The following is an 18,539-nucleotide window of genomic DNA, read 5'->3' on the forward strand; positions in this document are numbered from 1 at the left end:
GGCACGCCTCCCCTCTCCCCCATCCCAACCCCATCCAGCTCACTTTCTGCGCAAGCGCAGCGCAAGCAGCCTTCCCCTTCCCCGCCCGCCCGCATAGCCTTCTGGGAAATGTAGTCTTGGAGGGTGCGCTGTTGCCTACCGATCTTACTGCTAAAACCCCTCTGAAATGCCCAATTGGGGAGGAAAAAGTGAAGACCAAAACCCCAGGACCTCGTCTTCTGACCCTTGTGCACACATTTTTCGTGCTACCAGTCCACTCTTCCAAACTGACTGTGTGCACACCCCAGCCTCAAACCTCTCTCTGCCCAAGACGCCCCTCTACGCTGTGCGTCCGCCAGCTGGCTGGCGCCCCTTCACGGGCTGGCGGCCACTAAGCGACTCTGCTCCCCTCTAGATCGAATAGGGTAGGTGCAGGGAAGTGGGCGCTGTGAATCAGAAGGGCAAGGGGAGGGAGTCTGTAGGATGTGCTGAAGGACACAGAGGTTGGCGTGGGGGAGGGTTATCGGCTCCCATATTGTGCCGCCTCTGTGGGAAGCCCACGCCGCTCTGATGCAGAAGAGAGGGCTGGAGTGGCGTTGTCTGGGCTTGGGAGGACCTGGCTGAGCTGACCAAGATCACCTGTCAGGATGACAGAAGGCTATCTCCGAGCCATGAGCCAGCCCCGGAACTGGGGTGGCCCTGAGGCTGCTGGTGTTTGCAGCATACGTCTGCTGATCTGTCTCTCTCCTCCTGAGAACTGCGATCAATACCCTGTACTGCCTCTTCCCAAACCCTGGCTGGACCCTGACTCCATCCATCACTTAGGCTGCTTTTTCTAATGAATATTTTCTCTACTGAAAGGGCTGCTACCGGAGCTTCGGCATAGGGAGATTTCTCATCAGATCTGTCATTTTCCTTGCTAAGGCCTGGAAAGTACCTTCATCATCCGCCTCTTTCTTTTTCTCGGCTGATAACATTTATTCCCACCCTCACACAATCAAGAGACAAAACTCTGCTCCCCTCCACGACCACTATCACATCTTAAAAGAGACACTAATCCTCTTTTCCCTACTCAATCTCTCATACCTCACCCTATACTCATTCCTTCAGCTAAGGGAAAACCAAATTTGAGAGCAAATAGATCAAGGTCTGTGACTCCAAGACCTCAGACTTTCTTCCTTTTCATCCAGGGACGGTTTAAGTATTTCAAGGATACTCTCTGAGGGCAGGGATTCTTAACCTGAGATCCATAAATGATCTTTAAGGGGTCCGGTAATCTGGTGAAATTGAATGTAAAATTATATCCAAGTGCATTTTTCTAGGGGATGTAAGTGTAACGTGTGACTGTCTATCGGAAGAGGGATAGATGTGCAAGTTTGTTCAGCAAGAACTTTGTAGTTAGGAGAGTAAAGCATATGGCCATCAACTACTGACAGGAGGCTTGTCTGGGTCACAGATGGTAGGAGACCAAATGTAAACAGCATTGTGGAAGCTGCTATCCCTCACCTTTTGAGTTTGCCCCAAATTTGCTAATGAGTCCCAGTTACTTTGGACTAACTAGATGACACCAAAAGAGGAGATGTCACCAGACTGGAGCCTGCCAGGAACAACTGCTCAGCCAGCAGACCCTATTACTTGGGATGTAGGGTGGAGAGGAGTGGAATGGTGTGTTGGTGGAAATGCTGATATTGGTCCAAGAACTTAAAGCAAGGGGTAAAAAGGAAAAAAAAAAAAATTCCCAGAAGGGCTCCAGTCTTAGCTCCTTCATGGCAAATGCTCACAGCACTGTTTATTCAAATGTGTAATAACAAGCACCAGAAAACAACATGCAACATTCTCCCCCCAGCCCCCACCCCCACCCCTGATCTGCAATCCTGGAAGTAGGAGATCTATGACTATGATGGCAAAGGGAACTCATGTCCAGGAAATGTCATAGGTGGGTACCCTGGCAGGGTCAGAGTTCACTAAGGCAAAGGGCAAGTGCCCTGCCTGTTGGCCTCCTGCAGCAGCTGGAGAAACCAGACACCTTCTCCTACTTCAGGCCTCACTAGGCAAAATGGTGATGCCAGCCCTGGTTGGAGGAGATGTGAGTCCTGTGAAGACACCTCTCGGCAACTGGCCCAGCCTGGTCCTCTGGAAGTGATGAGGTGAAGTAGCCTTTCCTTTTAGGGTGGCCATGGGGAGAAAGGCCATAGCCTAAATCAAGGCTCTGCTGGCTGAGAACGAGTCAGCCTCTTGAGGAGAAGGAGAAAGAGCCTTCTCTGGTCTAGGGAGAGTTCCAGGCAAGGAGTCCTTGACATGAGTGAATACCCCCCTTTCCCTAGTTGAAGGGCCAGTTGCTTACTTCTGCCCCCAAATGAGAACACTTTATCCATCACATTTCAAATAAATTATAAATATGTACACAGAATCCAAACAAAGTTCCAGAAGAAGCTGCTCACAGACCCCCACAGGGGCCAGCTTGAAGTAAAATAAAGGTCACCCTTTGTTTTCTGTGTCTCTGGAGCTGTAGGCAAAATTGTCCCCCCTTGTCCTTGAGAAATCATGGGGACAGCTCAGGACAGAGAGAGAGGTTCAGACTTAGAAACACTATCACCCCCATCTCCTTTCTTCCCTCCTAAAATCTCTTCCTCAAAATCTTCAAAAAAAAAGAAATCTAATTCTTTGCTGAAGGATTCTGGAGCATTTGGGGATCTAAATCCCATACTCCCCCTGACAAGTAGGGAAACTCTGACCCAAAAAGGAAATGACTGGCCCAAAGTCAAAGGTGCTCACTCCCAAGTACCCCAGAAATGCACACAATAGTATGGATGGCATTTAGGGAGGTGAGGCAGTTGGAGAGTACTGACTCAGTGCTGAGAAAAGATTGGCACAGGGCACTTTCACCTTTGGGATGCTAAGTGGGCCAGCTGGCACTGGATTGGAAAATGGTTGGATTCTTCCCTCTTCATCCTTCCGTAGCAGCCCCGTGGCCAGGGCGGATTGAGGTGTTTTGAGCTCGGTAGGAGATGAGTGGTCCTTACTCAGTTAGCACAGACTCTCAGGCCTTGGGGTCCAGAGGAGGACTGAAGGAGGTGTCAGGAAGAGGAGACACACCAAAGACAAATATGGAACTGGGTCCCGAAGTGAAGAAGCACCAATAGCAACAGCCTGCCCTGGGCTGGGGAGGGGATAGGGCCTAGGAAAAATGAAGCAGGGAAGGAATGGGAGAGCAAAGGGAGGGTCATATCCTTTTGTAAAAGTGAGAAGGAGAAGTATGAAAAAGCAACCAGAGTAGGAGCAAAAAAATAAAATGAGCAGAGAGTGAGGAAGAAATGGGCCCATCCATCCATGTCCTGGGGTTCTGGGGCAACTTAGCCTCATGATGATCCTTTGGGCCTTTGCAAAGCCCCAAACTGGCCCCACAGGAATGAAAGGAAGGCCTGGACAGACTTCAAAAAGGATCTCGAGTGCCTCTTACTCAAGAGGCTGGTTAAAGAGATGGACAGAGAGGTTGGAGTTGGGGGGTAGGGAGGTGGTTAAAATGGAAAAATCTCCTAGACCTCTCATCTTGTGTCCCAAGTGTGAGAACAAGCCCACGAGGGAGGAAGATCAGGAGTTTTTAGGGTAAGTATGAGCTTAGGGAGCCCTGGTGGTACAGTGGCTAAGAACTCAGCTGTTAACCAAAAAGTCTGCAGTTCGAATCCACCAGCCACTCCTTGGAAGCCCTATGGGGCAGTTCTACTCTGTCCTGTAGGGTTGCTATGAGTCGGAATCGACTCGATGGCAAAGGGTTTTGTTTTGTTTTTTGTTTTTAATGAGTGTAGAGAGTTGGTGAAAAGTGTCCCCGCCAGGGTGGTGGGGAGACTGAGGGAACAGAAGAAACTGATTTCTGCCAGCAAGTTTCCTGGCTGTGGTTTCTTGTGGGGATGATTGAAATTGCAACTTGGTTGCAATTTATCTACTCCCCACTGATTTCCAGGCCTCATCGGGACCCTCTAAAAGGCTGTTTTCTAGGCCAGTCAGCCTCCCTGGTTCATATATGATGGACTCTGTGGGCAAGCAGAGGCCAGAGAGGAGAGTGGGAAGCACACCGAGCTCCGAGCTGCCCGGAGATCAATGCAGACACAGACCTGGATGACAACCATTGAGAGGGGTCACCAAACCACTGCTGGGCCCTTCATGCAAGGGACCAAGGAGAAGGCTGCCAGCCAATTTCCCCTCCTCCCTTTTATTGAAGCTGGACAGGTTGAGATAAAGGAGGATGCCAGGAACCAGTCTCAGGGCTCTGGTCTCCTGCCCCCAACCCTCACCTGCAGCAGAGGCTGGTTCTCAGAGGCTATGAGGGTATGAGTAAGACCCCAAGTAAGATGCCTGGGTCCAGGCAGTAGACAAGAAGCACTGAGCTCCTGCCATCTGGGGTTCTAGCAAAATGAGGGACAGAAAGCCACTGGAAGGGCTGCCCAGGTTTCAGAGGCTCATGCCTGCCCATCCATCTTCTCAAAGCTCAAAGCCCAGAATGATGGGGGAGGGGAGTTGAGGGAGGAGGAAAAGGAAGGTCCTGGAAGCCGGAGATGGTTGAAGAGGTGCTGTCCAGTTCCGGAGTAGCCAGGTGGGGGCTGCTTACTGCTTCTCAACGGCTCCCTGCTCAGTGGCGCTCTCCTGGCTGGGGCCCTGGCCCTGGTCCTGGCTCTGCCCATGCCACGGGGTCTCCTTGAACACAAACCAACAGTTCCCGGCCCACAGGAAGAAGTTGATAAAGCCAAAGAGCTGCAAAGACATCAGGGGGAGTTTGTGAGACTACTAAGGGGACACTCTGAGAACCGGAAGGGGGGAGTTCCTCTGTGTGTGTGTGTGTGTGTGTGTGTGTGTGTGTGTGTGTGTGTGTGTGTGTGTGTGTGTGTGTGTGTGCGTGTGTGCACACCAGGGTGTGGTGTGAAGAGGCTCAGAGGACTAGGAAGACTAAAAGACAGAGAACTGGATAAAGGCAGGGTTCCAGGCCATAACCCACTAAGAGATTCTCAAGTTAAAGTGTCTAACTCTGTCCCTAGCACGTGCCCAGGGAGTAGCTTGATGTCTAGGAGACTGGATCATAGAGGAGAGCATTGTACAAAGCACAGCAAGGAGCCAAGAGCCGGGACCCTGGGGGAGCGCCCCAAAGCCACGTGTGACCCTGTCTGAAGCACCTTCTGTGGGATGGGTGTGGCTGGAACTGTCCAAGGTGCTCCTTCCCAAGGGCCAGGGACCCAGCCAGCGTGATATTCAAATATTTATTCAAAACATTGAAAAACCTATCAGCAGGAGATGCTTAAGAGGAAGTGTACTGATGTCTGCAATTAACTTTGAAATGCGTTAAAAATAAGACGGATTGATAGATGGGGAGAGGCGGGTAGATGTGTGATAGAGCAAGTCTGGTACAATATTAATGGTACAGTCTAGGTGGTGAGTACGTGGGTGTTCACTGTAAAATTCTTTCACCTATGCTCTATGTGTGAAATTTTTCACAATAAAATGTTGGGCTCCAGCAAGGTCCAGAAGACTCCTTAGTGTGCAGCCATTAAACCCTTCAGTTGCTGGACCCTACTGAGGTTCAGGCTCACAAGGGCAGGGCTGAGATGGCTGGGATAATAGGTGGCATTTGAAAAGCTCAAGGCCTCAGCTATCTACTAACTGATAGGGAAATATTTCAACATTTTAATAATTGGCACAGCCAAGCATGCGCATGCCAGCTGGACCTAACACTGCCAGGAAGGCCCTTTCCAGCCTGGAGGCCTGAGCAATAATGAGCCCCTTTTCACTCACTCCAGGCCTGCTCCCAGCTTTGAGCCCAGCCTCAGTCCTGCTCCTGACAGAGCTCCCCCTTCACATGCTCACGTGTACACACACACACACACACTCACACACATACACACGCACATGCACATTGTAAAGCAGGTAGGAGGAGTGCGACCATGTCTGGAGGAGAGGAGAAGAGAAGGGAAACGGGAAGGCAGAATGCAGAAGGAGGAAGGAACAGGAGGTTAAGTGGCTTTCAATCCCTCCATCGCATAATGTCTGTTCAGGATCTGCCAGGGGCCAGCAGTCAGCATCAGGTGCAGGGGACATCAGCTCTGGGGATATCCTCTCTGCCCTTCTCAGAACCTACTAGCTGGGACAGGTCTGGGCAGCTGGGATAGCACTGCCTCCCTCAGGTCCCTGCAGAGCCAGAGGTCTCACCACAGAGATGTTGACCAGGCCCATGGAAGGCGTGGCCCCGGCACTGCACACAGCTTCCTCTCCATGGCACACAGACATAGCTGCAGTCAGGCTGGATGGCCGGGTGGCCCCCTTGATGTCCGTCAGGCCCTTGCCCCAAGCAGCTGCAGCTACCAGCCAGAAGAAGGTGAAGGAGACAGTCACGCAGAAGTCCTAGTAGGAACAGAGACATAGGAAATTTACTCAGGCCCCCATAAGCCCCTACTTGTTTTGCAACTGCTGTGATACACTAGGATCCTGGGGTCCTGGAACAGATGCTTCTTCCCATCCTGCCCAAGACCTAGAGCCTCGGGAAGCCAAATTGACCTAAGGAGGCTGTTTACTGCCACCAAAGGAATCCTGCCTCTCAAGGCTGACCCTGCCCAAGCCCTGCGAACTAAGCAAAAATGTACCAGGACATCTGCTGGTCAGCTTCAGTTCAAAACCCAGGTGGCCTAAACTTTCCACTCTCTCCTTCCAGCCTTTCCTTTTATCACCATGGCTCAGCTGTAACTGATGACAGAGTAAGGGCAGACTTCAGGGGGCAAGTAGGATCCCCTGAGGCACCCCTTTCATCCCTGGGATAGGAAGAGGGTAAACGAGAATATTGTTAACAGCTAACACTTACTAAGGCTACTTATGTACCAGATACTTTACATGCCTTATCTCATTTTATACCCCAAAACCACTATGAGTAGGTACTTTTTTTATTCCGATTTTAGAGTTGAGGAAACTGAAGCTTTGAGAAGATAAGTAACGCATGCAAGATCACATAGCTAGTAAGGGACAGGCTGGGATTCGAAGCCACACAGTCTGACTCCTGAGCCTGCTTCTCCATGCTGCTATTGTACCTCCTTAGAGCAGGAGGAGGCTGGAGAGCAGGAGGGGCAATGGGAGGTTGGTAGGGGCAGAGTCCTGAGAGTAGGGCCTCCTACTGGCACAGGGAACTGTGGAGCCACAGTTCCTGAAGGGACCAACAGCAAAGAGCTGGCAGGGAGATTTAGGAGGTCCAAATATGGGTGTCGGGGCCCAGGAAGGCCGCCATATTTGTCCTCCCTAACCTGCACTCCCACCCTCCCAGCTCTGACTTCACTTCCAGAATGAACATCTCCTCAGTTTCTCTGACCCACTCCTCTAGACTCTGCACCCAACCACTCACCACTAGAGGGAAGCGCTTGTTCTCAGTGTAGAGCTTGTGGAAGCGCAGGTAGAGGACAAGTGCAGCCATGGTGTAGAAGAAGGAAAAGATGCCTAGAGTCACAAAGAACTCGGCAGGGGCAGAGAAGTCCCCCATGAGGTGTAGGGTCTTGGAGGTGGAGTCATCATCGCAGAGGGGCATCTCATACTGGACCCGGTTCAACCTGTAGGCCAGAGGGGAGGACACGCTGAGCTCAGGAAAAGCCTCTTCCTGTGAAGCTAGGGGGCTGTCGGCCCTTGAAGTAGTCCTGTGCTAGTTCTGACCCTGAGACTCTTTCAGAGCCAAGGGGCAGGGAGTACTTAGGGGATAACGTTTCTTGAGGGGGCCTTGCAGTCAAGACAGGACTCCTACAAACTTCCTGGGGATTCCAGTCAAACCCTACCTCCTCCTTAGCTGCCACCTGACACTCATCCATCCTGCCCAGACATGATGACCATGTATTTCCAAGTATTTTCAGGGCCTTTCAGGTCACTACCATAATATAGTCCATCTATTTCTGGAAGTCAAACCACTATGCAGATGGGCTTCATTCTGCCCCCTGGGAAAGCAGATGCCTACAATACCCAAGATGAGGTTGGAATCACCCATTATCAGGCCTTATTTAGGCCTCTCGATGAGACTATATTGAACAAAATAAAGAGAGAAAAACAAACTATTATATCCAAGAGACTGTTCATATAACTTGGGTGCTGACACTAGAAAATTTCTGAAGAGAGGAGGCCTATCCTCTTCCTCTGAACACTCATTCTCCCCTCTCCCTAAGCTCCCAAATACCCAAGAGACAGTGCTCTCTTATACCTTCTGGTCAAAGTGTGCCTCCTTGTATTCTAGTGGTATACCAGGTGAGCATCATTCCACATTATCTCTTTACGATCTAAGTACTAACAAGCTGCCTTACCTTCAAGGCAGAGAGTTGGGCTGCCGAGGGTCAGAGAGACCTGCTGAACTTACCCAGACTCTTTTAAGCTTCCTCCCCAAATTACATGAGTTCTTTCTGTGTAAACTGTTGTTTCCTGCTTTTGGTTGTCTGTGGGCTGGAACATTATTGTAACAATGATCTATCCATGTTTCCCTTATGTTTTTCCCTGGTCAGTGTGTCTGAAATTCCTAAAGTGAAGGAAGGACCCAAGTCTTGTAATTCTATGTGAATATGGAGTGGCACACAACAAATGGTCTTCAGGCTTCTGGAGGAGGATCAAGCAGGTCCTGCCAATCCAGTGAGAGAAGCTGTGCTGGGTCAGAACAAATTCCTTCTCACCTGAAGGGATAGCCAAATGAAACAAGGATGGAGCTCACGTCCTTGGCTTCGTTGTTGCAGCGAACCGTTGCTCCTGTCTCCCCGCTGTAGGAGCCGCAGGACCCGAAGGCGAAAATAGCAAAGAGCTGGGGGAGAGTAAAGTCCCTTTGAGAGTCAGAGGTCCTCATCGGGCTGAGACAAATTCCCTAGGTACCACCCCTGACTCCCAGCAGGGTACAGATATGGGGGGAGGAGGATTCTCTTTAATCAAGCTCCTCCTGGGCAGGGACCCATAGCCCTCACTGGTCTCCCAGCCTCAGAGGGCTGTGTTCGCTGTACATGGTGCTGGACCAAATAGCCAATGAAGAAGGTTAGCATTGAGTAGTGCCTGGGAGGAAGATAGAGAAAATGGACAGTTTCCCGGTCTTTTCATTGAACATGACACTGGGGACGAGATGCCCTTAAGATGATGACTAACAAAATCTCTGCCAAGTCAGGCTTTTGGAAACTTTTAGCTTAAAACTAGACTTGGATCTCCTCCCCAAGGGAGAAGCACCCTCAGAAATAACTTTTTCTGCACCAACCTAGATCAGGCATGACTGGAACAATTTCCATTTCTCCTTTGAACCAGCCATCGATACCTGTTATTGCCTTATTGCTCACTCCCAGTGGCTTCCGGCTTCAGTACTGGGAGTGTTGCTGGCGAGGACAACTTCTGCCAAGCCTTCAGAGGAACCAGCAGGCAGGGGGCTACGCTGCTGCTCCATGGTACTGCCAGCCTAACTTCTCTTCTACCCCAAAGGCACATCTCCTCCTAGTGACAGTGCTGACTGGCTGGGCCAAAGCTGACAGTCCTGGCTCAAGCCCAGAGGTAAGTGCCCTCCACTTGCCTTATCAGTTTTCTACTATTTCCCCACTGGTGTTTCCCTCAGTAATCTGTTGATGCTGCCATTTCTCAATGTTAAGAACCAAGGACATTTCAGACCACTTGAATTGTTTTCCTCTCCACCTTTCAACACATTTCACTAAACCTCCCGCCTTCAGTGAAATGACATTTTCTCATTCAATGACTTCCAAATTTCTTTCTGGGGAAACACACTTTGGTTAATAAAGGAGGTGACAAATTGGAATCCATTTATCCTCCCACATCGTCAACTCGGGCCCAGTTTCCTGTGCACTTACCATTGGCTTGTACACAACGTAATCACTCTTACTTAGCAGTGAGTTTATTCTGTATTGTTCATTTTCTATATGTTTCTCTGTGACTCAGCGCCTTGGATATTAAGCACCTGGAAGACAGCTAATCTACATCCCAGTCCTGTATCCCAGTGAAGAGAATAGAGCTGTGCACATATTATTTTGCTAATGCTTGTTACTATTATGGAGTAGAAAGAGACCTGGGTTAGGAGTCAGGAAATCTAGGTTCTAGTCCTGGCCCTGTCACTAATTAGTTGGGTGACCTCTGATGTCAGTCCCCTCTCTGAATCTTTCCTTATCTGTAAAATGAGGGGTTGGGAGTAGACAATCTAGAAGCCTTTTCCAGCTCTGGAAGTATCCCATTCTTTGAGGGTAATGTGCTCTTGGCTGGGCCTGCCAACAGCTGTGCTCTGTCCCCGGGTGGTATCTGCCTTGCATTGCCTTGCCTGGCAGATCTCCTCCATGCTGGAGCCACTGACCCCTCTCTGAAGGTCATAATGGGCACTTCTCTGTTCCTAGGAGATTTGTTCCATACCAATGAGGATTCTCCCCATTTTTAAAGATATCCAAGAAACCTCTCTCCAATGCCTGAATAACATTCTCATTGAACTTAAATCTCGAGGCTGCAGTAGAGCCCTGTTTGCTCACCTTCTTAACAGAGTTGGAGAGAAGTCACTGAAAGCCTTTGCTCAGTTACCCTTTACATACTCCAAGCTGCCTCACTGGTGGCATAATAATGGAACTTTTCTAGCTCTTCCTCATAGGAATTCTCTAATTTTCTGTCAGCTCTGTGCCTCTCTGATTCCTCTTAGAAGTTCCTTTATCCTTCTTAGCTTCTGGTGCCCAGAACTGGACACAATTAGGGTGTCACATTCTAGGAAGGGCAGCACAGTTGGATATATTTTTCACTTTGGCAGTTAGTCAGTGAATGGCTCCATAAAGCTTCCCTAAGAAAGTAGGTATTTCTATTCAGAGCAGTGAGCAGTCAGCTACTGACTCTTCTCTTCATTAACACTCTTTTGACAGGCACTCCTGAACATCTACAGAAAGAATACTTATTGAGCATCGACTATGTACCAGGCATTGTTCTAGCAGTGAACAACCGAGAAAAAAAAAAGTCCCTGTCATTAGGAAGCTCATATTCTAGAGCTGCACTATCCAATATAATAGCCACTAGCCACATGTGATTATTTAAATTAATTAAAATTAAATAAAAGGAAAAATTAAGTTCCTCGTTTCAAGTGTCCAATAGCCACATGTGGCTAGCAGGTACCATACTGGACAGCACAGATGATAGAACTTTTCCATCATCTCAGAAAGTTCTGCTGTGTCTAGATGATGACCCTGAGGTTCTAAAAGTCCTGAGCCCTGCTTTCTGATTCCTCAGAGGGCAAAATATACTAACAACCTTAGTATTAAGTGTATTCTCTTATATTCTGATTCTTCAAAAGTCAATAATCTTTAAACACCTTATATGATAACTCTTTATTATCCAGCAGATATTACTAAATCTGAACTTCACTTAATCAGATGGTGCCAGATAACAGTTTGCTATGCTAGGGGAAGAAGGGAAAAATCTGAGGAGAATCTCACAGGTTCACAGGACAGCAGAGGAAAAAGGATCTCAGAGATTACTGAGTTCAACGTCTCATTTCACAGAGATGTAAACTGAAGCCCCAAAAGATTAAGTGACTTCCTCAAGGTCACATTTAGCTAATGTGAAAGCCAGGCTTAGGATTCACATCTGCTGATTCCCTGTCCACTAATCTTTCCATTTCATTCATTAATTCAACAAATATTCAAATATTGGTGCTGGAGACACAAAGATGAATCAGACCCGGCTCCTGCTCTCAAGAGTTCACATCCATAAAGGACAATGTCATGTTAAAACAAACAAAAACAAAACCCTGCATCACAATCATTAAGGTTAAAACAGAGAACCCTACCACGTAGAGGGAGGATTACAAGGAGAAAGTAGTTCTGTGCCTGGGATACAGGGGCAGAGAAGGACACCCTTTCTGAACCCCCTCCACGACTTCTACCCCTCCACTTTGCTGCATCAGATTTGATTTCTTCCCTAACTGTGCTAGGTGTCTGAGCCACAGAGAAGAGAGGGAAAGAACTGAAACCACTACTGTACCAACCACAAGACTCTAAGATGAACAAACTGGTCATAATGAACAGGAGCCAAGGAAAGATGGGGGCCCGGAGACAAGGAGAATCTCTGGAGTCTGGTGCCCATCAGCCTTCCCCCTCTTGGACCTGCATTGCTAGGGATGGAGGGTGGAGGTGTGTGTTCATGCACAACCCTTCAGCTCCTCCACCTCCTGCCTCTGCATCTCTTGGAAAAGATGTCAGAATAACCTTCCCAGTTTAAGGATGAGGCTCCACTTTGATGCTGACTAGTCAGTCTCTAGTACTCTAATATCACCAGTTAATGCAGGGTACAAGGAAGACGGGTTCCCTCCCCAAATTCTTCTCCCACAATCATCCCATAGGTGTTATGGACTCTGATGGTGTTCTTTCACCTTCCCCACACTTACTGAAATAGCTTATTTTCATCACAGATACCCCAGAGCCAAACAAGCGACATTGGTGCCCCAAAGGTGAATTATCGATCAGGGGCACACCCAGTTAAAGATGATATGACTTATTTATAAGCAAATGGGAACAAGAACAAAGTAACCCAGAAGATTCTTCTGTACCTTACCATTAAAGCAAGGATTTGGCAGTGACATTTGAATAACCTCACCAAACAGTAAGTCTAGCTGGACAGTCTGCATAAGGGGGGAAAGTGTTACTAAGGTTCAAGGGGAAGGAGAGGTTCAGGAATAGGAGGAAAGGAACCCAATGCTTACTGAATACCTCCTGGAGTGCCAGGCTCCCCGTGGTCCTCATGAATGCTCCCTAGGGCAGATGCTTTACAGCTAGTACTTCCTGTAATCCTCCCAGTGAGCCTATGAGATAGGTCTCACCCTCATTTACAGATAAGGAAACTGAGGTCCATTAAGATTTCATCACTTACCCAAGTTTCCATGGCTAGAAAGCAGAGGAGACTGGATTCAAACCAAGGTTCATCTGACCTCGGAGAGTCAGCCTTTTTCTTTTAAAAAAAAAAAAAACTCATTCTCCAATAATTGGCCTACACCCATCTTACTTCTTTAGCTTAGTATAGACTTAGTGAGACTCCAGAATTGGAATTGAGGGTGAGATTAGTGAATTTCTGAATTTAAAAAAAAAAAAAAAAACCCTCTAAACTAAGCCCCTGACGAGCGAAAGAATAACATTACTTTTTTCTTGCAAGGATTCCAGTAAAACCTTTGCTTTTTGATAATAATACCAACGAAAGTTTTTGATTACCATTACAATAACTGCAAGATTTGTGTTTGTTTGTTTGTTTTCCTTCTCCAGTCAGAAGCATTTGATCCTTCCAAGCAGGAAATGAGTAAAAAACCTAAATGACATTTCCACTGTCATTTCTGATGCTGGTCTTCGCGTATTTTAATGTTAGCTTATCCGCAGAGATTCAGGGCAAGTGAAACTCATGCTCCTGAACCCAGGCTGCTAGGATGACAATAAAAGCAAACCATGTCGCCTTATAATGCTACCCTGCGAATGAAGGCTGAGTTCAGAGTCTGGTCCAGGCCCAGGACTTAGCATTATGAGAGAAAGGGGCCTCTGTTTCACATAACCCTTCTCTAAGAAGTCAAGGATCAGAAAGTCAAAGAGATCTTAGCCCTCAGGGCATCAGTGCTGACCCTGGGACAAGACTGGATCATTTCCCTACCCATTGCTTTGTGCAGCCTTTATAGAAATGTGTGTATTGGCGAGGGGGAGGGAGAGGGGAGAAAAAGATGGAAGGACTGAAGAAGGGAGCTTTTCAAAATCTCTCCAGGGAAGACAACTCCATGGTCTAATAATCTCATTGTCTCCCTCATCCCTTAACAGTCTTTCTCAAATTTCCATTAGGTCCATTTGTCTAGTTTAATGATAAAATTATACTTTTATATGTCAGGTTCTGCTCCTCTGGATCGCTCATAATGGTTCTGCTAGTTCTGTGTGCCAGGCACTTGGTGTCTTAATATCATTCTTACACGGCTCCCTTTGTCACTCGAGTGGTGGGTCAGAACAGGGTAGTGGGGGGCAGTGTAAAAGCTCAGTCAGCAGTCAGTTCAACTGCTCTTGAGGCAGTAGGGAGAGTGGAAAGTCCCTGCCAGGTCCTAGGGTTCCCACTAGGGAGCTCTCCAGGCTGGCCTGTAGCCCCAATCAGGGGCTCAGATATCCAGAGGTAACCCCAAATGCACTATTGCCCCCTGAATTCCAGATCTGGTGATTCTCATTCAAACCATGACTTAGGAATTGGTAATACAGTGCTAACTCGTCTCCAGTGAGTTCAAAGCCCTTTAGAATGCAATTCTCCTCAGTATTAACGGTAATTTATTCCCGAGCTGAATTCTGTACTGAGGACACATGAAGTTATTCACACACCATTTGTGGGTGGATTGACTAACTCACATCTTTTCTGCCATAGTGCACTAATGCTTACAAGTCTGTATGATTTGAAAGAGTGACTATACCTGTCCACATTCCTAATTTACACCTAGGAGGCCTTGGGCACTGGGAAGGACAGAGAGCATACCAGTGTCTCAAAGTACTAGTGAGGCAAGGTGATGCTATTCCCCCTCGACAGTACAGGGGAAACTGAGGCCCTGATGTAGTGCCTTCCTCCAGGTCACAGGGAAATCTTAATGTAGGGCAATTTTGTAGCATACTAACCCATTTAGGGAGCCCTGGTGGCACAGTAGTTAAGAGCTCGGCTGCTAACCTAAAGGTCACCAGCCAGCCGCTCCTTGGAAACCCTATGGGGCGGTTCTACTCTGTCCTACAGGGTAGCTATGAGTCAGAATCAGCTCAACTGCAACAGGTTTGGTTTTTGGTTTAACTCACTTAGAGCATAAGAGGACTCTACAGATATCCTCCCATTTGACTAATGAGGAAACTGAGGCCCAGAGAAGTGACTTGCCCAAGGTCACACAGCTGGGAACCCAAGGCCCCAAATTCCCAGCTCAGTGTTCTATCTTATTCTACAAGTCACGTATTAGCTGCGCTGTGATTTTTATTTATTTGTTTTTATTTCTTCTATTTAATCCTAGAGCCATGAGCTCCATCCATTGATTTGCCCACTCCCTCACTCAATTATAGAGGAACCGAGATTACCCAGGTAACCTCAACAGGGCAACCACGGAGTGTCTGGATCCTATGGTCTAAGTCCACTCCCAGGATCAACCAAGTCCTGGTGGATTTAGGGGCAGGATGGTTTCCATCGCCTGCCTCCTTCCTTCTTTTGCCCTCTGAGGCCTCACTCACGGTGAAGAGTGGACCTTGTCCCCCTGGTCGTCCTCCTTCCCCCTCCCGCCACTGAGGAGTGGTATGTGCAGGATCAGAGTTCTGGAAATGTTACACCCTGGTCCTCTTGCCCGGGTGAAATGCGAGCGCCCTGGGCAAAGGCTCCTTGCACATAGAAGGACTGAATCCGGGACTCCACATGCCTCGCTCCTCACGCTCCTGCCACCAAGTGCTGGAGAAGCAGCCCAGCCGGCCCCTCCCCCGCCCACCTGTCACCGCCCCCCGCCCTTCTGCCGTGGCCGGGCCACAGCACCCCCCAACCCCCACCCAGGCCACATTGCTCCAGGGCAGCGTCACAGCCCAAGCTCCCGAAATAGCCCAAGGCTGAGGCAGCGACTCACCCACTGGAGAACTTTGATGAAGCCCAGCGGCTCCTCCAGCCGATGCCAGCGCAGCCCCACGAGCGGCCGGTCTACCTGCGGAGGCAGGGCGGGAGGTCAGAGCAGTAGCAGGAGCTGGGAAAGCGCTGGGACCCCTCCCCACCACTCCCACCGTGGGGAGAGGGAGGAACAAGGGCTGGACCAGACACCCAGGTGGAGAAGGCGCGGTGAAGAGACTCCCGGAGGCGGAGGGGCGCGCGGAAAGTACCTGCTCGCGCGGCGACTTGTCCGCGGTGCGGCCCGAGCTCTCTGTCGAGGACATGCTGGAGCAGCGGGGCCTGGGCGCAGCGCGGGGGCTCGGCTTCCTCGCCTGGAAGCTGCGGGGAGCGCGGTCGGGCTGGGGGCTGCAGGCCCGCGGCGGCGTAAGCGAGTGGGGCTGGAGCGCGAGCGGCCGTCGGTGGGCCGGGCTCCAGGCTGGCGGGGTGGGTCGCGGGGCGCTGCTGCTCGCGCTCGCCGAGGCCGCGGCCGCGGCTCTGCCCCGCCGGCTGCAGAAATCCCCCAAGTCCGATTCAAACTTCTGTCAAACTCCGGAGCGAACTTGGCAGCCGAGTCACGTGGCTAGCGCTAGCTACCCCCTCCTCCCGCCCCCTGCTCTCCCCTTGTCAACCCCGCGCCTTAAAGGGACCTGTGCCTTCTGCGAGCAGCTCCGCTGCGAGGGGCTCAGGCTCTTAGCCAGAAGCCTCCAGATCCGTCCCCACGGAAGCATGACAGTCGCTCCAGTTCCACCTACGAAGTCGGCACCCTCGCCTGGAGCATGCAGGCGCACGAGTTCCTAGTTCATCTTTCCCCAGTTTTCTGGGATTCGAGCCGCTCTGCGTTGGCTTTTCTCCTTTTCCATACCATAATGTTGTCGTTGTTAGGTGCCGTCGAGTCGATTCCGACTCATAGCGACATAATACCTACACCTTAAAGAGTTTTCCTCAGGCATTATCAGTGTTGAGGTTACTTACCCCCAAATCAAGGTTCTAAATCTTACGCTTAACAAACCGTTTACTTCCAAAATTGTCACGTGCAGTACAGACGAAAAGACGATAGAATATAAATTACTCAATTTTATTCTATAAATTTAGGCAGTGTTTTAATTTTTTGATTTTGACTTTTTAACAACAAAAAGCTCTCGTGTGTTTTGTTAGTAATTTAAACATTATTGTTCATTAAAAAGTATAAATTCAATTTTCTTTAAAATGACCATCACCAGATGAGGGTGGGGGAAAAAAAGCTTTAGGAGAAGGGGGTAGGCAAAGAATGCAGTTTGTATCGAAAAGTTGACATTGTTGCATTTTGATTAACCTTATATCGATCCTTAATTTAAAAAAAATGTTTTGCAGGAACATCCCCCTCTCCCCACAGTGGGTAGTCGTGAAACTTACACGTTTGCTTTACGGAATGTAAATGTAAGCAGTAAAAGGTTAAGTAATTTGCCCAAGGACACTGACTCAGACAGCGGGCAGCAGCCCGGAGGAGAAAGAGGACTGTGCTTCCTAAGAGTTGGCTTGTAACTATGTATCCATCTCATCACAAAGTCATTCCTGGAGGTCTCCCCACCTCCACACACACTTCAGAATGACAGCTTTTTGAGTAAACACTGGCTATCATTAACACAATTCATTCCGCCACTGAGAAAGTGACTTCCCAAGGTTCCCCTGGGGCAAGTGACCTGGGTTGGGATCAGGCCACCTGGACTTGTTGAAGGAAACTTCTCCAGAGGACTTGCTGTACAGATTTAGGCTAGTGAAGGAACCGCTGAGTCCCCAGTTCAGCTCTTAATACGTTGTTCTACAGTCTTAGGTTCCTGTTCTGTGGAAGCGGTTTAATAATGTCTGTCGTACTTACTTCATAAGGTCATCATGAGGATGAAGTGGGGTGATGTGTGTAAATGCCCACACTACATGAATGTAAAATAATACTTATTACCAATGTTTCCAACAATATGGATGCAGAATACAACACAGTCAGAAAAGAATACAGAATAACACAGCAAAATCCATACACCACCAACCAGCCTTGTCAAACTTTAACATTTTCTTTATTTGCCTCAAATTCATTCTTTAAAAAAGAAATAAAAACTGCATATAAAATCAAAGCCCTGTGTATACCTCGTGGTATTCCCTTCCTCCCTCTTACTCCCTAGAAGTAACCACTATCTTGTCCTAAATTTGTTTTTTTATCAGCTTGATACGTTTTTATACTTTTCCTAAATATGAACGTATCTAAAACAATTCATAGAAACTCACCAGACATAGCATTCTTTTTCAAATAGTTTTAAACTTTATCTAATAGTATCTTGCTTTAGGTAACCTTCAGCAACCTGCTTTTTCACTTAATGTCGTGTTTATGAGAGTCATCTACTTTGATTCATGTAGCTTTAGTTCGTTCATTTTAGCTGTATAGACTTTCACTGCATATATATACCACAATGTCTTTATTCTCATACTGATGGAGTTTTAGGTTGTTTCCCAATGCTCACTCTTACAAACAGGGCTGCATTGACTGTGTACACATCTTTTTGTTTTTTACTGCATTGAATTTCAAAGCTTCTTTTTTTTTCACCACAAATCCTGTAGGAAATACATTTTTAACATCATGACCCACTATGTAAATGGAAACAAAAGTTTCACAAAACATGCTCATATTTTCTATTCTATTTAATATTTAAAAAAAATTCTGGTCATCCAGAAGCAGATGCAGGTTTTGTGGAGTCTAAATTTTATACAATTGGGGTCCCATTTTAGAAAAAGAATACAAAATTAGGAAGCAGGCTTTGTAAGAAGCTTTACAAGTGAGGGACCGTAAGTTTAAGCTTCATTAACTTCAGGGTAAATACTCCTCTGGGTAGATACACTAAATTGATCTGATGATTCACTAATAATGGGTCCCTACCAGCAATATGGAAACCCTGGTGGTGTAGTGGTTAAGAGCTATGGCTGCT

General features: G+C 48.2%; 1 protein-coding gene across 1 annotated transcript; it reads right to left on the reverse strand.

The window, feature by feature from the left end:
- Positions 1–3,950: 3,950 nt before the first annotated feature.
- On the reverse strand, positions 3,951–16,098 carry SYPL2 (synaptophysin like 2). Its single transcript, XM_004388030.2, has 6 exons — positions 15,819–16,098; positions 15,572–15,646; positions 8,649–8,773; positions 7,352–7,553; positions 6,175–6,366; positions 3,951–4,728 (listed from the first exon to the last, which is right to left on the reverse strand). Exons 1-6 carry the CDS (start codon positions 15,870–15,872, stop codon positions 4,582–4,584), a joined length of 795 nt encoding a protein of 264 aa, XP_004388087.1. The 5' UTR covers positions 15,873–16,098; the 3' UTR covers positions 3,951–4,581.
- Positions 16,099–18,539: the final 2,441 nt, after the last annotated feature.

This window comes from Trichechus manatus, unplaced genomic scaffold (assembly GCF_000243295.1).
Source record: "Trichechus manatus latirostris isolate Lorelei unplaced genomic scaffold, TriManLat1.0 scaffold00204, whole genome shotgun sequence".
In the NCBI taxonomy this organism is placed as follows: Eukaryota; Metazoa; Chordata; class Mammalia; order Sirenia; family Trichechidae; genus Trichechus; species Trichechus manatus.

Excerpts from the sequence above, each read along its gene's own strand:
- SYPL2 (XM_004388030.2), bottom strand. The coding sequence starts at position 15,872 with ATGTCCTCGACAGAGAGCTCGGGCCGCACCGCGGACAAGTCGCCGCGC. Across the intron at positions 15,647-15,818 it reads ACAAGTCGCCGCGCGAGCAG|GTAGACCGGCCGCTCGTGGG; the intron begins GTACTTTCCGCG and ends CTGCCTCCGCAG. Across the intron at positions 4,729-6,174 it reads GCCTGGTCAACATCTCTGTG|CTCTTTGGCTTTATCAACTT; the intron begins GTGAGACCTCTG and ends ATGTCTTTGCAG.